General features: G+C 39.2%; 1 protein-coding gene across 1 annotated transcript in view; it reads left to right on the top strand.

Moving 5' to 3' along the window:
- The window catches only part of LOC136334283 (cytochrome P450 3A12-like), a 36,698-nt gene that overhangs the window by 2,578 nt on the left and 19,896 nt on the right, over window positions 1-14,224 (top strand). The window contains exons 2-4 of the mRNA XM_066274314.1: window positions 1,297-1,390; window positions 3,490-3,542; window positions 6,561-6,660. Of these exons, the coding sequence (XP_066130411.1) occupies window positions 1,297-1,390; window positions 3,490-3,542; window positions 6,561-6,660 (247 nt within the window). The remainder of the gene's footprint in view (window positions 1-1,296; window positions 1,391-3,489; window positions 3,543-6,560; window positions 6,661-14,224) is intronic.

Below are 14,224 nucleotides of genomic sequence, written 5' to 3'. Positions count from 1 at the left end.
AATAAGTACACTGTGGCTATTCAAAAGCCTTTTTATGGTAATTGTAAAGCCAGTATCCACAGCCACCATCACAGCAGCCTGGCGCATGCAGGTTTGCATTTGATTCGAACAGACAGTAATGAAACAACAGAGCCAAGAACTGGTGGGCCATTAGTTTTAATCCTAGCTTGCACCTGGCAGGCAAGAAATATACACAGTGGGAGAACACTTCCCTTTTCATTCAGGGCTCCCAAAGCCACTGACTTATCCGAGTTTCCTAGAATCAAAAATTTCTACCTCACCAGCCTTATTCATCTGTTTCCCCATCTGCTTCTCTCTGTACAAACTGGCTTCTCCTTCAGCACTCCGCCGTCTTGGATGCTTCTCCTCTCCTCCACGTGGCCTTTCTCTGCTCTCCTCCAGCATGGGCTCCTCTGCCCCATTTTATAGTATAGAAATTAAAACCTTTAATCTAATATACAAACAAGGAAGTCTCTTATAAAAAGTCACTTATCTGAGACATAATGAGATTCCTCATGATTGTGCACCACCCCCTATCATGCATCAGTCAAGGGTGTGGGGAAAAGCTTAGTGTTTAAAATTAAGCCTTAGGCTATAATGACTTTGCCAGTTTACAGCTTGTCTCCCACAGCCAAAGTGAGCAAACATATATGTCATATTTAAAAACTTATTTGACCAACAGTAATATATTTAAGAAGAACCAGATCCTGAAACTAGGTCAGGGCAGAGAGGGAAAGGGAAGGTTAAAAGTCACTGAGCAAATTGTTAGGACGATGTCTCAGTTGGCTCATAGTTATTATGAGCTCATCTGTTATTAAGTGGACACATTAAGCCAAATCTCATCATTGGAGCAGATTGTGTGTGTGTGTGTGTGTGTGTGTGTGCGCGTGCGTGCGCGCGCACGCGCGCGCGCGTGCGTGGACACACATAGAATTAGAATCTCCAAAGTCATGGGTGAGTCAACTTATTAAAAATCATAACTGAATTATCTGAAAATATTCCAGCCTGAACCTCTCAGGAGCACTGTCAATGGAAACACTGATCAAGTATTCACTCTGGCGTTGGGTCCATGCAGTTTTCAGCTGCTTTATGTAATCTCATTACTTTCTGTGGGTTTCACAGCAGAAGTAGAAAAAGAGATGATCAGTGAATGTGATTACTGCTATTGTTACTGTTATTATTTATCGTCTTTATGTGACCTGTCTAGCTTAGTGTTCCGGTTCTGCATCAATGACTGGGCAGCCTCAGCACCCATTCCACAATTCCCATAACCTGGCTTTCTCTTTCACTTTAAAGATATGGGACATATCCACATGGAGTTTTTAAGAAGCTGGGAATTCCTGGGCCCACACCCCTGCCCTTTTTTGGAACTGTTCTGTCCTACCGGAAGGTGAGTGTTGTTTGAGTTTCCTCTTTTGCTTCTCTGTGGTTACAAATCCCAGTTTAGCTCCATAGTAAAAGGGACTCCTGGGTTCTGAGGTTTCACACTGTCCAGAAAGGGCATCAGAGGCCCCGCCCAGTGCAGGGCGGGGTTTACCCCAGGGCTCTGTCCGCTGTTAGGAGCCTCAGATTTTGCCTCCATGGGCAGCAGAGCTCTCTGGCTGATTCAGCACAGGACTTCACGTTCCAGCTGTGAGCGTCACGAGCAGCATTTTCTTCCTGCCAGTGCAGATTCCCAGGAAGACATCATCGTACTCAGTATTAGGAGAAAAGCATGGAGGGGTCCTGGTAGCGCCTCATGAAGTTGGATACTCAGGAGTCAGACTTTCCTGTTCTTAGGTTGTTAGGCTGTTAGCCTGTTTTGTTTTGTTTTTCTTTGAAACTTCACTATAATAGGAAGCCCATGAATTTGTCATTGGGTAATTTGCATATCCGTACCTGAACTCAATCCCTGCATTTATTTCCATGGCTCCAACTCACCCCTCGCTCTCCTGACATCATTGAGGGTATTTGAGAGACGGAACAAGAGCTTTCTACTTTACCTCTCTGCCCTGTGGCTGAATCTAAGTGGGAGTGGGTGAAACTGAGACAAGATGATATTTGTACATCAACTTCAGATATTTAACTTCTAAATGAATTGTGGAGGGGTTTTTTGTAAAAAACAAACAAACAAAAAAAAACACGCAGTTACTTAAAATGTAATTACTAACAGGAAAGGATTTGACAAAATTATTTTTAAATTAAATTACCTGAATGAAATGTACTAGTTGACAGACACATGGACTGTGAACTTGGGTGAAGTCTTTGTGGTTCATCCAGCCCTGATGCTGCACCCAGGGCCTGACCCTTGGACGGAAAGTGATGAGCTCTCTTTATTGGGCCCGCAGGCAGAGTCTTGTGTGCCCACTGCTCTCTGCCTCAGGTTTCCTTTCCTGCAAGGGACAGGCTTGATTCTCAGATTCTAATTCTCTCAGCTCAGGTCTCAATGCTTCATTTGTCTGAGAACTTCCCATACTTTCTTGCCTCTAAAAAACAATCATTTCCTTTACACCTTCCCAGATCACCTTCTCATAGATAGACCCCAATACCCACATTTCTGGGACCTTCTTTTGCAGAGTTAAAATATCTAATATCTCAGCTGAAACTTATCAATGGGAAGATTTCTTTAGTAAGTTATAGAAGTGAAAACTCAGAGAGTTTTAGTTTCCTCTGTCCTTGTGGAGTGGTGGCATCTCCCTCATTCCCATGTTGAGCTGGAAAACTGGGAAGCGAGTCACTGCCATTCATTCATTCACACACTCACTTTCTCACTCAACCAAGATGTCTTGGACTTGCTTAAATCTTCTAGGCCAGCAGTTCTCAACCTGTGGGTCGCGACCCCAGCGTGGTCGCCTAAAGCCATCGGAAAATACATAATGCATATCAGGTATTTACATTCCGAATCATAACTGTAGCAAAATTACAGTTATGAAGTAGCCACCAAAATTATTTTTTGCTTTGGGGTCACTGCAACATGAGGAACTGTATTGCGGGGTCACGGCATTAGAAAGGTTGAGAACCACTGTTCTAGACTAAAGGGGTCACTGGTGTCTTGAACTTCCTAATTCTGCTAGAGTTCTAGAGAGGGCCCATCATATCAATGAAAAGGATGCTTAACGAGGAGATGAAAGAGTGTGCTGTCTCTCATCCTCTTCCTCAGCTTCAGTTCTGGAATGTCTGTGGAGGTAATAATTCAGGAGGTTATGAGAATTTGAGGCAGCTCATGCACAACAAAAACCCTTCAGAAAGACAAGGAGTTACTCAGTATCCTAGACAAGGGTAAGCTGAGTATCAACACTATTTGGAGAAATATCAAGTGTGATTTTAGATTTTCCATTTCAATTCTCTTTTCAATTTCTCCATGTTCCTCAAGACATGTCTGAATAAGGGCTTCCCTCTATCTCTCAGTGAAAGACAGCCTGATATCATTGGATTCAGGTCATTTTGGTTGGAATTAGAGTTAGAGTTCAGTACACTTAGATTAATAATCTAATTTTCTTTCTCCTTCAGGGTTTTGGGAACTTTGACATGGCATCTTTTAAAAAGTATGGAAATATGTGGGGGTAAGTATTTGGGAAACTTCCATTGGATAGAGTTGCTGTTACAACAAGGGCTGCAAAGGTTTGGAGGACAGTCTCAGCCCAGAGCCTCTTGGTAGGAAGTCAGCTATTGTAAAGCTGTTGTAGACTTGTCCTAGCAGGGATCCCCGATGTCACCAGGTGTCCAGGTCTGCATTCAGAATCAAGCTGGGGAGTTGCAGGCTCTTATTACTCTAGATGTTGATGGCCCTGGACTTGTGGTGTTCCTTTCTGGCCAGTGTCTCATTATTCCCTCTTCTCCAGTTTTCCTTCCTTAGGTCTGCTTTACTTGGATAAAATGCATTATTTCAGACCCTTCTACTATATGATCATAAATGCATATCATAACCCTTCTCACATGATTGACTATTAATTAGAAGCCCAAATCCATAATTTTATATTTGGATTTGTTGCATCCTTTTGAAAAAGGACTGTAGGTATAGAAAAGCAGAATGGGAAACCACATCTGCTCAGCTTTTTAAAAACTTTCTTTGCAAGTATGGAGTTTTATTTTATTTTATTTTATTGTTTCTTAAGTGAGAAGCAGGGAGGCAGAGAGACAGACTCCCTCATGTGCCCTAACCAAGATTCACCCAGCCAGCTCCCTATGAAGCAATGCTCTGCTCATCTGGGTCTATTGTTCTGTTGATTGGCAGCCAAGCTATTTAAGCACCTGAGGCAAGGCCATGGAGCCATCCTCAGAGCCCAGGGCCAACTTGGCTACAAGAGGAGAAGAGAAAGCTAGAGAGAAACAAAGGAGAGGAGGAAGGGTGGAGAAGCAGATGGTCGTTTCTCCTGTGTGCCTTGACTGGAATCAAACTTGGGACATCCACACACCAAGCCGAGGCTCTACCGCTGAGCCAACCAGCCGGGGTCTGGAGTTTGGGTTTTAAAAAATGTTTAAACCAAGACTTCTCACTAGAGGTTTAATTTGTACAAGTATTGCTTTATCTACCCTAATCTATAACTCTGAAGAGAGGCAGGATATTTCTGAACCACACTGTTTCCTGGCAGGTCAATGGACTTGAGGATTTTGTAAAGTGACCTCAGCCAGTTGCAGCAGCTGTTCCCAGGGGGAGCGCTGGCAGTGTGTTGAGGGAAGCAGGAGAGGTGTGACGTGGTGCTTGTGTCCTAGAAGCACATGGGAAAAACGCTTTACTTCCCAGTACTTTTTCATCTTCTTTATAATCCTGAAAAACCATAAGGTCCACTGAGTCTGCATGGTCCAGAAAGGCTATACCGTGAAATAGAAATACCACACAACGTGGGTCACCAGTGGCCTAGATTCCACTGAGCTTTCTACAGTCCCTACTTGTGAGCTCTGGATGCAGTTTCTTTTTTTAGAAAATGGTTGTCATGCTCAGGTGTGTGCAAGAACCACCTTGGAAAGATTGTTAAATACAGAGTCTTGGGACCTACCCCCACCCCCGCCCCAGCAACATCAAATCTGGAGAATCTGAATCAGGATCCAAGAATATGAATGTTACCTGGTAGTGCAACAAACCCAAGGACTCTGTGAGATCATACATGCAAAGTGTTACCCAAAGCCTTAGGTCTTTCCACCCAGGTGTTTTTGAAAAACACAATGGGGAGAGAGGAATCATCCAAGAAATATGATCAATCTGATCAGCCTGAGAGCCACCATAGGTGCTTACATCACTACTTTAACACTAAATGTACTTGACGCCTACTTAAATCTTCTCTGAGTTTTAGATTTTTGGGGAAATGGGCAGAATTAGTGCAGAAGTTTTCATCCATTAAAAAAAAGTTTTAAGAATTTTATTTATTGACCTTAAAGAGAGAGGATGGGAGAGAGAGAGAGAGAGAAAGAGAGAGAGAGAGAGAGAGAGAGAGAAAGGCAGGGTAGAAGAGTGGGAAGCATCAACTCGTAGTTGCTTCTCATATGTGCCTTGACCTCTAGCCCTGCGTTTTGAACCGGTGACCTCAGCATTCCTGGTTGATGCTTTATCCACTGTGCCACCACAGGTCAGGTGGTTTTCCTCCATTTTTATGTGTGATCACAAAGCCATTTGAAATTCCTCTGAGGAATCAAAGTAGGTAACACTTATAGAAAATCTTCCATTTTGTTCTAGCTAACGCAAATTATTTATAATAAAAAATAAAATTGCAGAAGACAGTGTTATTAAACTTAGCGTAAACCTCATGTAATTAAACTTGTAGTAAACCAGTCAGGATATCAAGAGAAATTGGGATATATCACACAGAAAGAGTCAGCTTTGTGTGGTATGTCAGTCAAAAGTGGGCTGGCCCTGCTGCTAACAGATGTCACCCTCATGGGGCTGGATTCCCACTCAGGACCACTTACAGAATAAATATAACTAATAAAAAAGTATTTTTAAAACTAATTATATGTGCTCCTTTGTATTTTTTAATTCTCTTTGTCCTTTTATTTTAAATATTTCTAAATTTGATTCTACAAAGGACTTCTCTTTAATAGTTAAATATTTCTTTTAAGCAATTGTGAACTAGTGAACAAAATTTAGCTAATAGGGCAAAGAAATCATTCATATTCTTACTAAATCTTTTTGAAAATAAGTCTTTTTTATTTGCAGGCACATTTTTGCATATTTATGATCACTATGTCTACACTTTTATCTAATATCATATAATATGCATTTTTATGTTCTTGATATAAATTCAAAAGTGTATATATATATTTTTTTCAAAAGTATATTTTTAAGTGACTGAATGAATGGATGGACTGGCCTTATTTGTTTTCTGTTCTCAGATAATTGACTTGGCATTATTTATTTACTAACTTCCTTTTGATATGAAGCATTTTAAACATGCAAAATTATAAAGAATGGCATAGGAAATACTCATGTACACACCACCTAGACTTGAATTTTCTAATGTTATTTCTAACCACAATCTCTAGGAATATGGATTATGTAATACCAGAATGGAGTTTGGACTTCCAGGAGTGGCTCCAGCTGCAGAAACTGGCTTGTTATGTTAATCAGCTCTGCTTTCCCCACACAGGTTCTATGATGGTCGCCGGCCTGTGTTGGCTATCACTGATCCAGACATGATCAAAACAGTTCTAGTGAAAGAATGCTATACTGTCTTCACAAACCGGCGGGTAGGCACCCATTCTGTTTTTAATTTAAATTTTTATTTATTTAATTTTAATTTGAATTAATAATAGATTAACAGGAAGTTGTCCCCAAAATATCCAGGTAGGTCCTATGTCATGTACCTTTCATTCAGTTTCAACCAATAGTAATATCTTGTATAATTGTAGTACAATATTAAAGCAAGAAATCAACATTAGTACTATCCACAAAACTTATTCAGAGTTCATCCGTTTTATGTGCTCTCATTTACGTGTGTGTTGCTTATAAAAATTTATCATGTATTAGATTTGTGTAAGTATAATACTACCACAATCAATATACAGAACTGTTCCATCACAACTCTCCTTCTTACTATTCTTTTGTAGTCACAATGCGTACCTTGTCTTTTCCTTTTATCAGAGTTTTTAGCAGTGCAAATTTTTTTTTGTTTTTAGTGAAGCTAATTTATCAATTTTTCCTTTTATGAGTTAGGCCTTTTGTGCCAAGTCCGAAAACTCTTCACCTAGCCCTAGGTCCCAAATTCTCTTCTCTTTTTCTACACAGTATATAGGTTTGTGTTTTACATTTAAGTATATGATCTATTAATTGTTGTATAGGGAAGTATAGGTTAAAGTTCTTTTTTGCTATGGATGTGTAATTGTTGTAGAACCATGTGTGAAAAGGCTATCCTTCCTCCAGCCCCCTCCATACCCTTCCCCCACTCTTCCCACAGAAGGTAGTCAGGAACCAGCCCACAGAGACACCAGGAGTGTCTGGCGGCCTTGCCTAGAAGACAAGAGTCTCAGGCTGCAGTGTGGGGAATGATAGGGGGAAGGAAAACAGGGAGGGGAGACCAGCACAAAAATGCAAGGCCTCCTCTCCTAATAGCCCCTGTATTGTTTTCCTAAACAACTATATCTTTGAATATTGCCACACAGCCAGACCTAAGGCAGCCACACCTGCACACACAGCTGGACCTAAGGAAGCCACACCTGCATGCACAACTGGACCCCAAGATTCTTGGGCACATACCTCATATGCTTGTGAGGCTCATATATCTGAGAAGCAAAGTTAGTGTTTCTAGTGGAAGCTTGAACTGGCCAAAAAGATTGTCGTTTGAGCTTGGTCTCATGTACTGACAGATGAGATCTGCCTACTCCCTAGCAATATGAATCTTGAGAAGAAGTGGACTGCAGGAACTGTTGGAAACAAGGGCAGGTCCTGCTAAAGAGGTGCTGGGTTAGAGAACATTAGAGGAGAGGCTGGGTTTTGTTCTCTCCAGATGTGTGTGGTTGGGACCCACAGGCAGCCATTCTGATACTGAGCACTAACTGAACTCCTATTCCACACACCACACTGTGCTAGGCACCACAGGGGACAGAGGAAATACAAAAGAAATGGAAGCCATTTTCCAGTCCCAAAGAATTAGAGACAAGACACATACATAATAAACCAAGAACTAATGCCAGGCATAGACTCTGCAAATAGAGCTGTAATACGGCGCAGAGCACATACAGAAGGGCTCTGGAATGTGCAATAAAGGAGTGACCAGAAAAAGAAAAGAAAGAAAAGACTTTCCTTCCTCCTTGAATAGCTTTTGCACCATTGTCAAAAATCATTTGGGCCAATTTGTGTAGGTTATTTCTCATTCTCTGTTCTGTTCATTGATCTATGTGTCTGTCCTCCACCAGTAGTACCACACAATCTTATTACTGTAACTATATAATAATTCTTAGCATGTAGAATGGTTCCTTCCACTTTTTGTTTGAGAATTGTCTTAGATATTCTATGTCCTTCAACTTTCCACTCAAAGTTAAAATAAGTTTGTCTATATTACAAAAAGATGTTAAGATTTTTTTTTAGTATTTTGTGTAATATTTATTAGAGTTTTAAAAAAATTTTAAATTAATTTTAATGGGTGACTGATAAATCAGGGTACATATGTTCAGAGAAAACATCTCCAGATTATTTTGCATACCCCTCACTCAAAGTCAAATTGTCTTCCTGTTAAGATTTTGATAAGCGTTTAAAATAACCATATAGATCAATTTGGGGAAAATCTATATTGTTACTAAGTCAAGCCTTTCAATCCATTAACATAGTATATCTCTTCATTTTATTAGGTTTTCTTTGATTCCTTTCACCAGTTTTTGTAGTTTTCAGCATAGAAATCCTATGCATGTTTTGTGAAATTTTCACCTAAAGAATTTCATTTTCTTTGACGTGATGGATGATAAATAGTATTGTGTTTTCAAATATTCATTGTTATTATATTAAAATGTGGTTTATTTTATTTTATTTTATTTTATTGCCATCGAGACAGACAGACAGGGAGAGAGATGAGAAATGTCAATTCATAGTTGTGACAATTTAGTTGTTCATTGATCATTTCTCATATGTGCCTTGACTTGGGGGCTCCAGCTGAGCCTCTGACACCTTGCTCAAGCTAGCAACTTTGGGTTCAAACTAGTGACCATGATGTCAGATCTATGATATGATGCTCAAGCTGGCGACCCCTTGCTCAAGCTGGTGACCCTATGCTCAAGCTGGATGAGCCCGTGTTCAAGCCAGCCACCTTGGGGTTTTGAACCTGGGTACTCAGCATCCCAGGTAGATGCTCTATCCATTGCACCACCACATGGGCAGGCTTGATTTTTGTTTGTTGAGCATGTATTTTTACAACATTGCTGAGCTCATTTATTAGCTCTAGAGTTTTCTTTTAATATTCCTTTAAATTTTCCACACAGACAATTGTGTCACCTGAAAAGAAGGACACTTAATATTTTCCTTTCCAATCTGTATGCCTTTCACTTCTTTTTGTCTTACTGTACTGGCTAGGACTTCCAGTATGATGTTCTATAAGAGTGGTGTGAGTGGACATTTTTGTATCATTCCTGATCTTAGAAGAAAGTATTCTGGGTTTTGCCATTTTAATTTGTATATTTTCCCTGGCTGATTAGCTCAGTAGTAGAATGTTAGCCCTGCGTGTGGATGTCCTGGGTTTGATTCCCGGGTTCAATTCTTGGTCAGAGCACACAGGTGAGTGACTATCTGTTTCTCTACCTTTCTCCCTCTCTCTTCTCTCTCTCTCTTCCCCTTCCACAGCTATAGCTTGGTTGGAACAAGTTCGTCCTGAGAGCTGAGTATATCCTTATCTCAGGTGCTAAAAATAAGTTGGTTGCCAAGCAATGGAGCAACGGCTCCACATGGGTAGAGCATTGCTCTATAGGGGGCTTGCTGGTGGATCCCAGTTGCAGTGAATGTGGAAGTCTGCCTCTCTTCCTCCCTACTTCTCATTTAGGAAAAAAAATTTTATAGTTATTTGCAACAAATAAAATGTACATATTTAAGGCATACAATGTGATATTTTTATATATGCATATATTATAAAATAATTTCTATAAATGAGTTGACATATTCTCAGTGTGTGGTAAAAACACTCAAGATCTACTTCCTCAGTGAATTTCAAGTATACAATACAGTATTATTAACTATAGTCACCATGCTGTACATTAGGTCTCCATACTTATTTTCTTATAACTAATTTTGTACCCTTTGATTAGTATTTTAGTTCCACACTCCTAGGCTTTGATAACTATCATTCTATTTTGTTACTCTTAGTTTGACTTTTTTATTGATTCATGTACAAGTGAGATCACACAATATATGTCCTTTTGTGCCTAACTTCATTTACTTAGCATGTTTTTTCTCCAGGTTCATGTATGTTATTGCAAATAACAGAATTTTCTAATTTTTCAAGCCTGAATAAAACTCATTATATATATATATATATATATATATATGTGTGTGTGTGTGTGTGTGTGTGTGTGTGTGTGTGTATAAGGACTTACTAGTGTCATTTTGTTAATCCAGGTGTGATAAATCCTTTGTTCCTTATCCCTCTCTTCTTCTTGTCATTTTTTTTTGGATTTGATAAAATTTTATAGTCATATGCTTTGATTTCTTTTCCTTTCTATTTCCTGTGCCTCTTATAGGTTTCTGCTTTGTGGTTACCAGTAGGTTTACATGAAATAGTTTATAGATATAATAGTCTATTTAAGCTGATAACAACTTAACTTTGTTCTCAATCAGAAGTTCAATGCTTTTACTATCCACCTATTTTAAGTTTTTGATGTTATTTACATTTTATATTGTATTATATAGTCAATAATAAATTATTTTATCTATAGTTATTTTAATTATTTTGTCTTTTAACTTTTACACTAGAATTATAAGTGTTTTTGCACACCACCATTACAATATTACTGTATTTTGAATTTAACTATATATTTACATTTACCAAGTTTTATACTTTTATATGATTGCATGTTACTGGTTAGTATACTTATATTTTATCTTGAAGACCTCCCTTTAGCATTTCTTGTAAGGTAGTTATAGTGATAATGAACTCTGTCTGCTTTTGTTTGTCTGAAAATGTCTTTGTTGCACCCTTATTTCTGAAGAATCATTTCTCTCAATAAATTATTCTTGATTGGTAGGTTTTTTTTTCTTTCAATACTTTGAATATATCATCCCAGTCTTCTGGTCTTCAAGATTTTTGTTAAGAAATCTGCTGATAGCCTTAGAAGGGTTCTTTTATATGTGATAAAAACTTTTCATTTGTTGCTTTTAAGATTTTTCTCTTTGTTTTTGATTTTAGACCACTTTATTATGATGTATTTTGATGAAGTACTTTTAGATCAATCTGGTGGGGACCTTTGAGCTTCATGTGCTGGAGTTTCCATGTATTTCCACAGATTTTGGAAGTTTTCAGACATTTTTTAAAATAACATTTCTGCCCTTTTGTTCTCCTCAACTTCTAGGGCCCCCATAATGCAAATTCTATCTGATAGTATCCCATAAGTTCTCTAGACTTTCTTTATTTCTATTCATTCTTTTTTCCCTCCTGTGACTGGATGATTTTAAATAATCTGTCTCCAGGTTCACTGATTCTTCAACTGCTTTACTGAGTCTGCTCATGTAGCTCTGTTGCATTTTTTAGTTCAGCCATGTACTCTTCAGCTTTCATTTTTTTGTATTTTGCATATCTTTGTTCAACTTCTTATTTTGTTATTGTAGTTTTGTCCATGTAGTTAAACTTTTAAAATTAAATTGGTTAACAACAACACACTGACACCATTGCAAGACTACAGGGATTATGAAAATTTTGGAAAACATTACAGTAAATGACCTTTTTTTTTTTTGAAATTAAATTTAACAGTATGACATTGATCAACAAGAGTACATAGATTTTGGGTAAATATCTTCACATCATTTGGACAGTTGATTATGTTGTATACCCATCATCCAAAGTCAAATCATCCTCTGTCACCTTATATTTGTCCCTCTTTATACCTTTCCCCCAACCCCCTCCCATGAACAGACACTTCTCCCAAGAAGAAATACAAATGATCTTGTTAAATTTTCTTTTGTAGCTCTCTGAGCTTCTTTAGAACAATTATTTTGAATCCCTTGTCACAGAATTTGTGATCTTCATTTCTATAAGGTCAGTTACCGCAAGTTTATTATGTGCCTTTGGTGGTGTCATAATTCCCTGATTCTTCATGATTCTTGTCATTCTTCAATAGTGTCTGTGTATTTGAAGAACCCATCAACTCTTCAGACTTTATGAAATGACTTACAGAAAGACCTTTACTTGGGGTTTGGGACATATCGGAGTGTTCTTTGGTCCTCAGTGCTAGTTTGGGCATGTGTTGTGACTCTAGGTCAGTAGAGCATGGTTGCTTAGGCAGCTGGAATTCACAACATCGTCAACTGCACGATTCTTGGCAGCATGAGCTGTTCAGTCTCCACCGTAGCTGCAGGAGCTTCTGGGGTCATCACAGCAACAACAGGTCCAGAAGCAAGAGACTGTCAGGCAGTAGTAGTAGCCAAAGTTGCTCATATAAAGCATTCACTGGTGGGTGCTAACTGCATATGTATGCCCAATGGTAATGGCCTGAACCAGTGTCAGGAACTGAGGCCAACTGTGGGCACAGTTTGCTTAGAGTGCATGAGCTGTGAGTGTGCACTCATGTGGCTGCATGGGCTGGCTGCAAGCACATGCACTGCAGTGAATACTGGGGACTGGAGTTGAGGCTGACAGTGTGCATGTGTGCAGCTGCAAGGGTTAGCTGTGGACAAATGTGGTTTAGTCCACTAACAAGAGTCAGGGCTATCAGGTCCCTGAACAGCTTCAGGGAGCTAGGCTAGTGTTAAGCACATGGTCAGCCACATATGCCAGGACTTGCTGCTGGAATGGATCCAATGTCTCAAGGTGGTAGCACAACTTACGGCAGTACTGGTGGGTGTGGGATGTAGTAAGGCAGAATTCAGGCTGCTAGAATCTGAAAATGTGAAATTCTGTGGAGCTTCAGCAGCAAATTCAGCAGGGAATTCACAGTGGCTGTGATGGCTATTGGTTTCCTCAGCATCAGCCTTTTGGGGTCTTCTGCAGAGTAGCACATGGAAAAGCATGACAGCTTCTGACAAATGACTGATACTGGCAGTTCTTGCTCTTCTTTGTTTTGCTGTCACTAGATTTTTCATCTATGCTGCTATAGTGAAACCAAAGCAGGCCATTTATACAGCATCCTAAAAGGTTACAGAACATTACTATTTACCTTGTTTGTTTGTTTTCTGTAGGAAGGGGAGTCTCCCAGGCTGAGGATTTCCCTCCTGGCACTGAGCAGTGCCAGCCTGGGGATGAGATGATGCAGGCAGTATGAAACTATTCTCCTCCATTTTGTGCAGTTATTCTCAGGGTGTTTGCGTCATTCTCTTGCTTTAGCCTCTTGAGTGAACTACTGAACTCTCCTAGACCTATTTCTGTGTGTGGATAGCTGTCTAATTGTTCTTTGTGGGGAAGAGAAGCTGGATTCTCTGCCATCTTGGTGCTGTTGCTCTGGGCTTTCATGATCAAATGTGATGTTAGCTGCACATTTGTTAGTAGATGCTCTTTATCAAGTTGAGAAAGTTTTCCTCTCTTCCTACTGGGTAAGTTTTTATCAGGAGTGCTTATTGGAGAAATACATTTTAAAACAAAATGTAGTGTTAAAAGGTGGAAGAAAGACTCAAATAGGTTGGTTTGATAGACCAGTCCCATCCCGAGAAATAAAATTACCTCTTCCTTTTTTCTTTTATTCCTGGTAGGAAAATGTAAGAGAAAAAGATTTCTGTGTAATTTTATAATTTTTTAATAATAGCAAATAGGTTTCTAATCTTTAAGTATTAATCACTTTTTAAAATCACCATATTAAGACATCCTTTTTAAAGTTGGTTATGTTGCACATATAAGTAAAAATGGAATTGGTCTGAGGCAATATACTGTTTGCCAAGACTATCTGGCTATCTGACAAGAATCCCTTCCTATTGTGCATAACCCTGAAGAATGTAATAGGTCTTATTCTTATCTATTCCCCTGGAAAAGCAGTTTCCCTATCACATGATTCATTTGCATTAAAAAAGTGATTAGAATAAAGACTAGAAACCATATCAGAGAGCTGAAGGTCTCCTCCATTCTCACAGGGTGCTAGACATTGAGGATAGGTATTTATAGAGTTTCTAGCACAAGGCATGATACTATGTAGA

Source organism: Saccopteryx bilineata, chromosome 4 (assembly GCF_036850765.1).
Source record: "Saccopteryx bilineata isolate mSacBil1 chromosome 4, mSacBil1_pri_phased_curated, whole genome shotgun sequence".
NCBI lineage: Eukaryota > Metazoa > Chordata > Mammalia > Chiroptera > Emballonuridae > Saccopteryx > Saccopteryx bilineata.
This window is presented reverse-complemented; position numbering and strand designations above follow the sequence as displayed.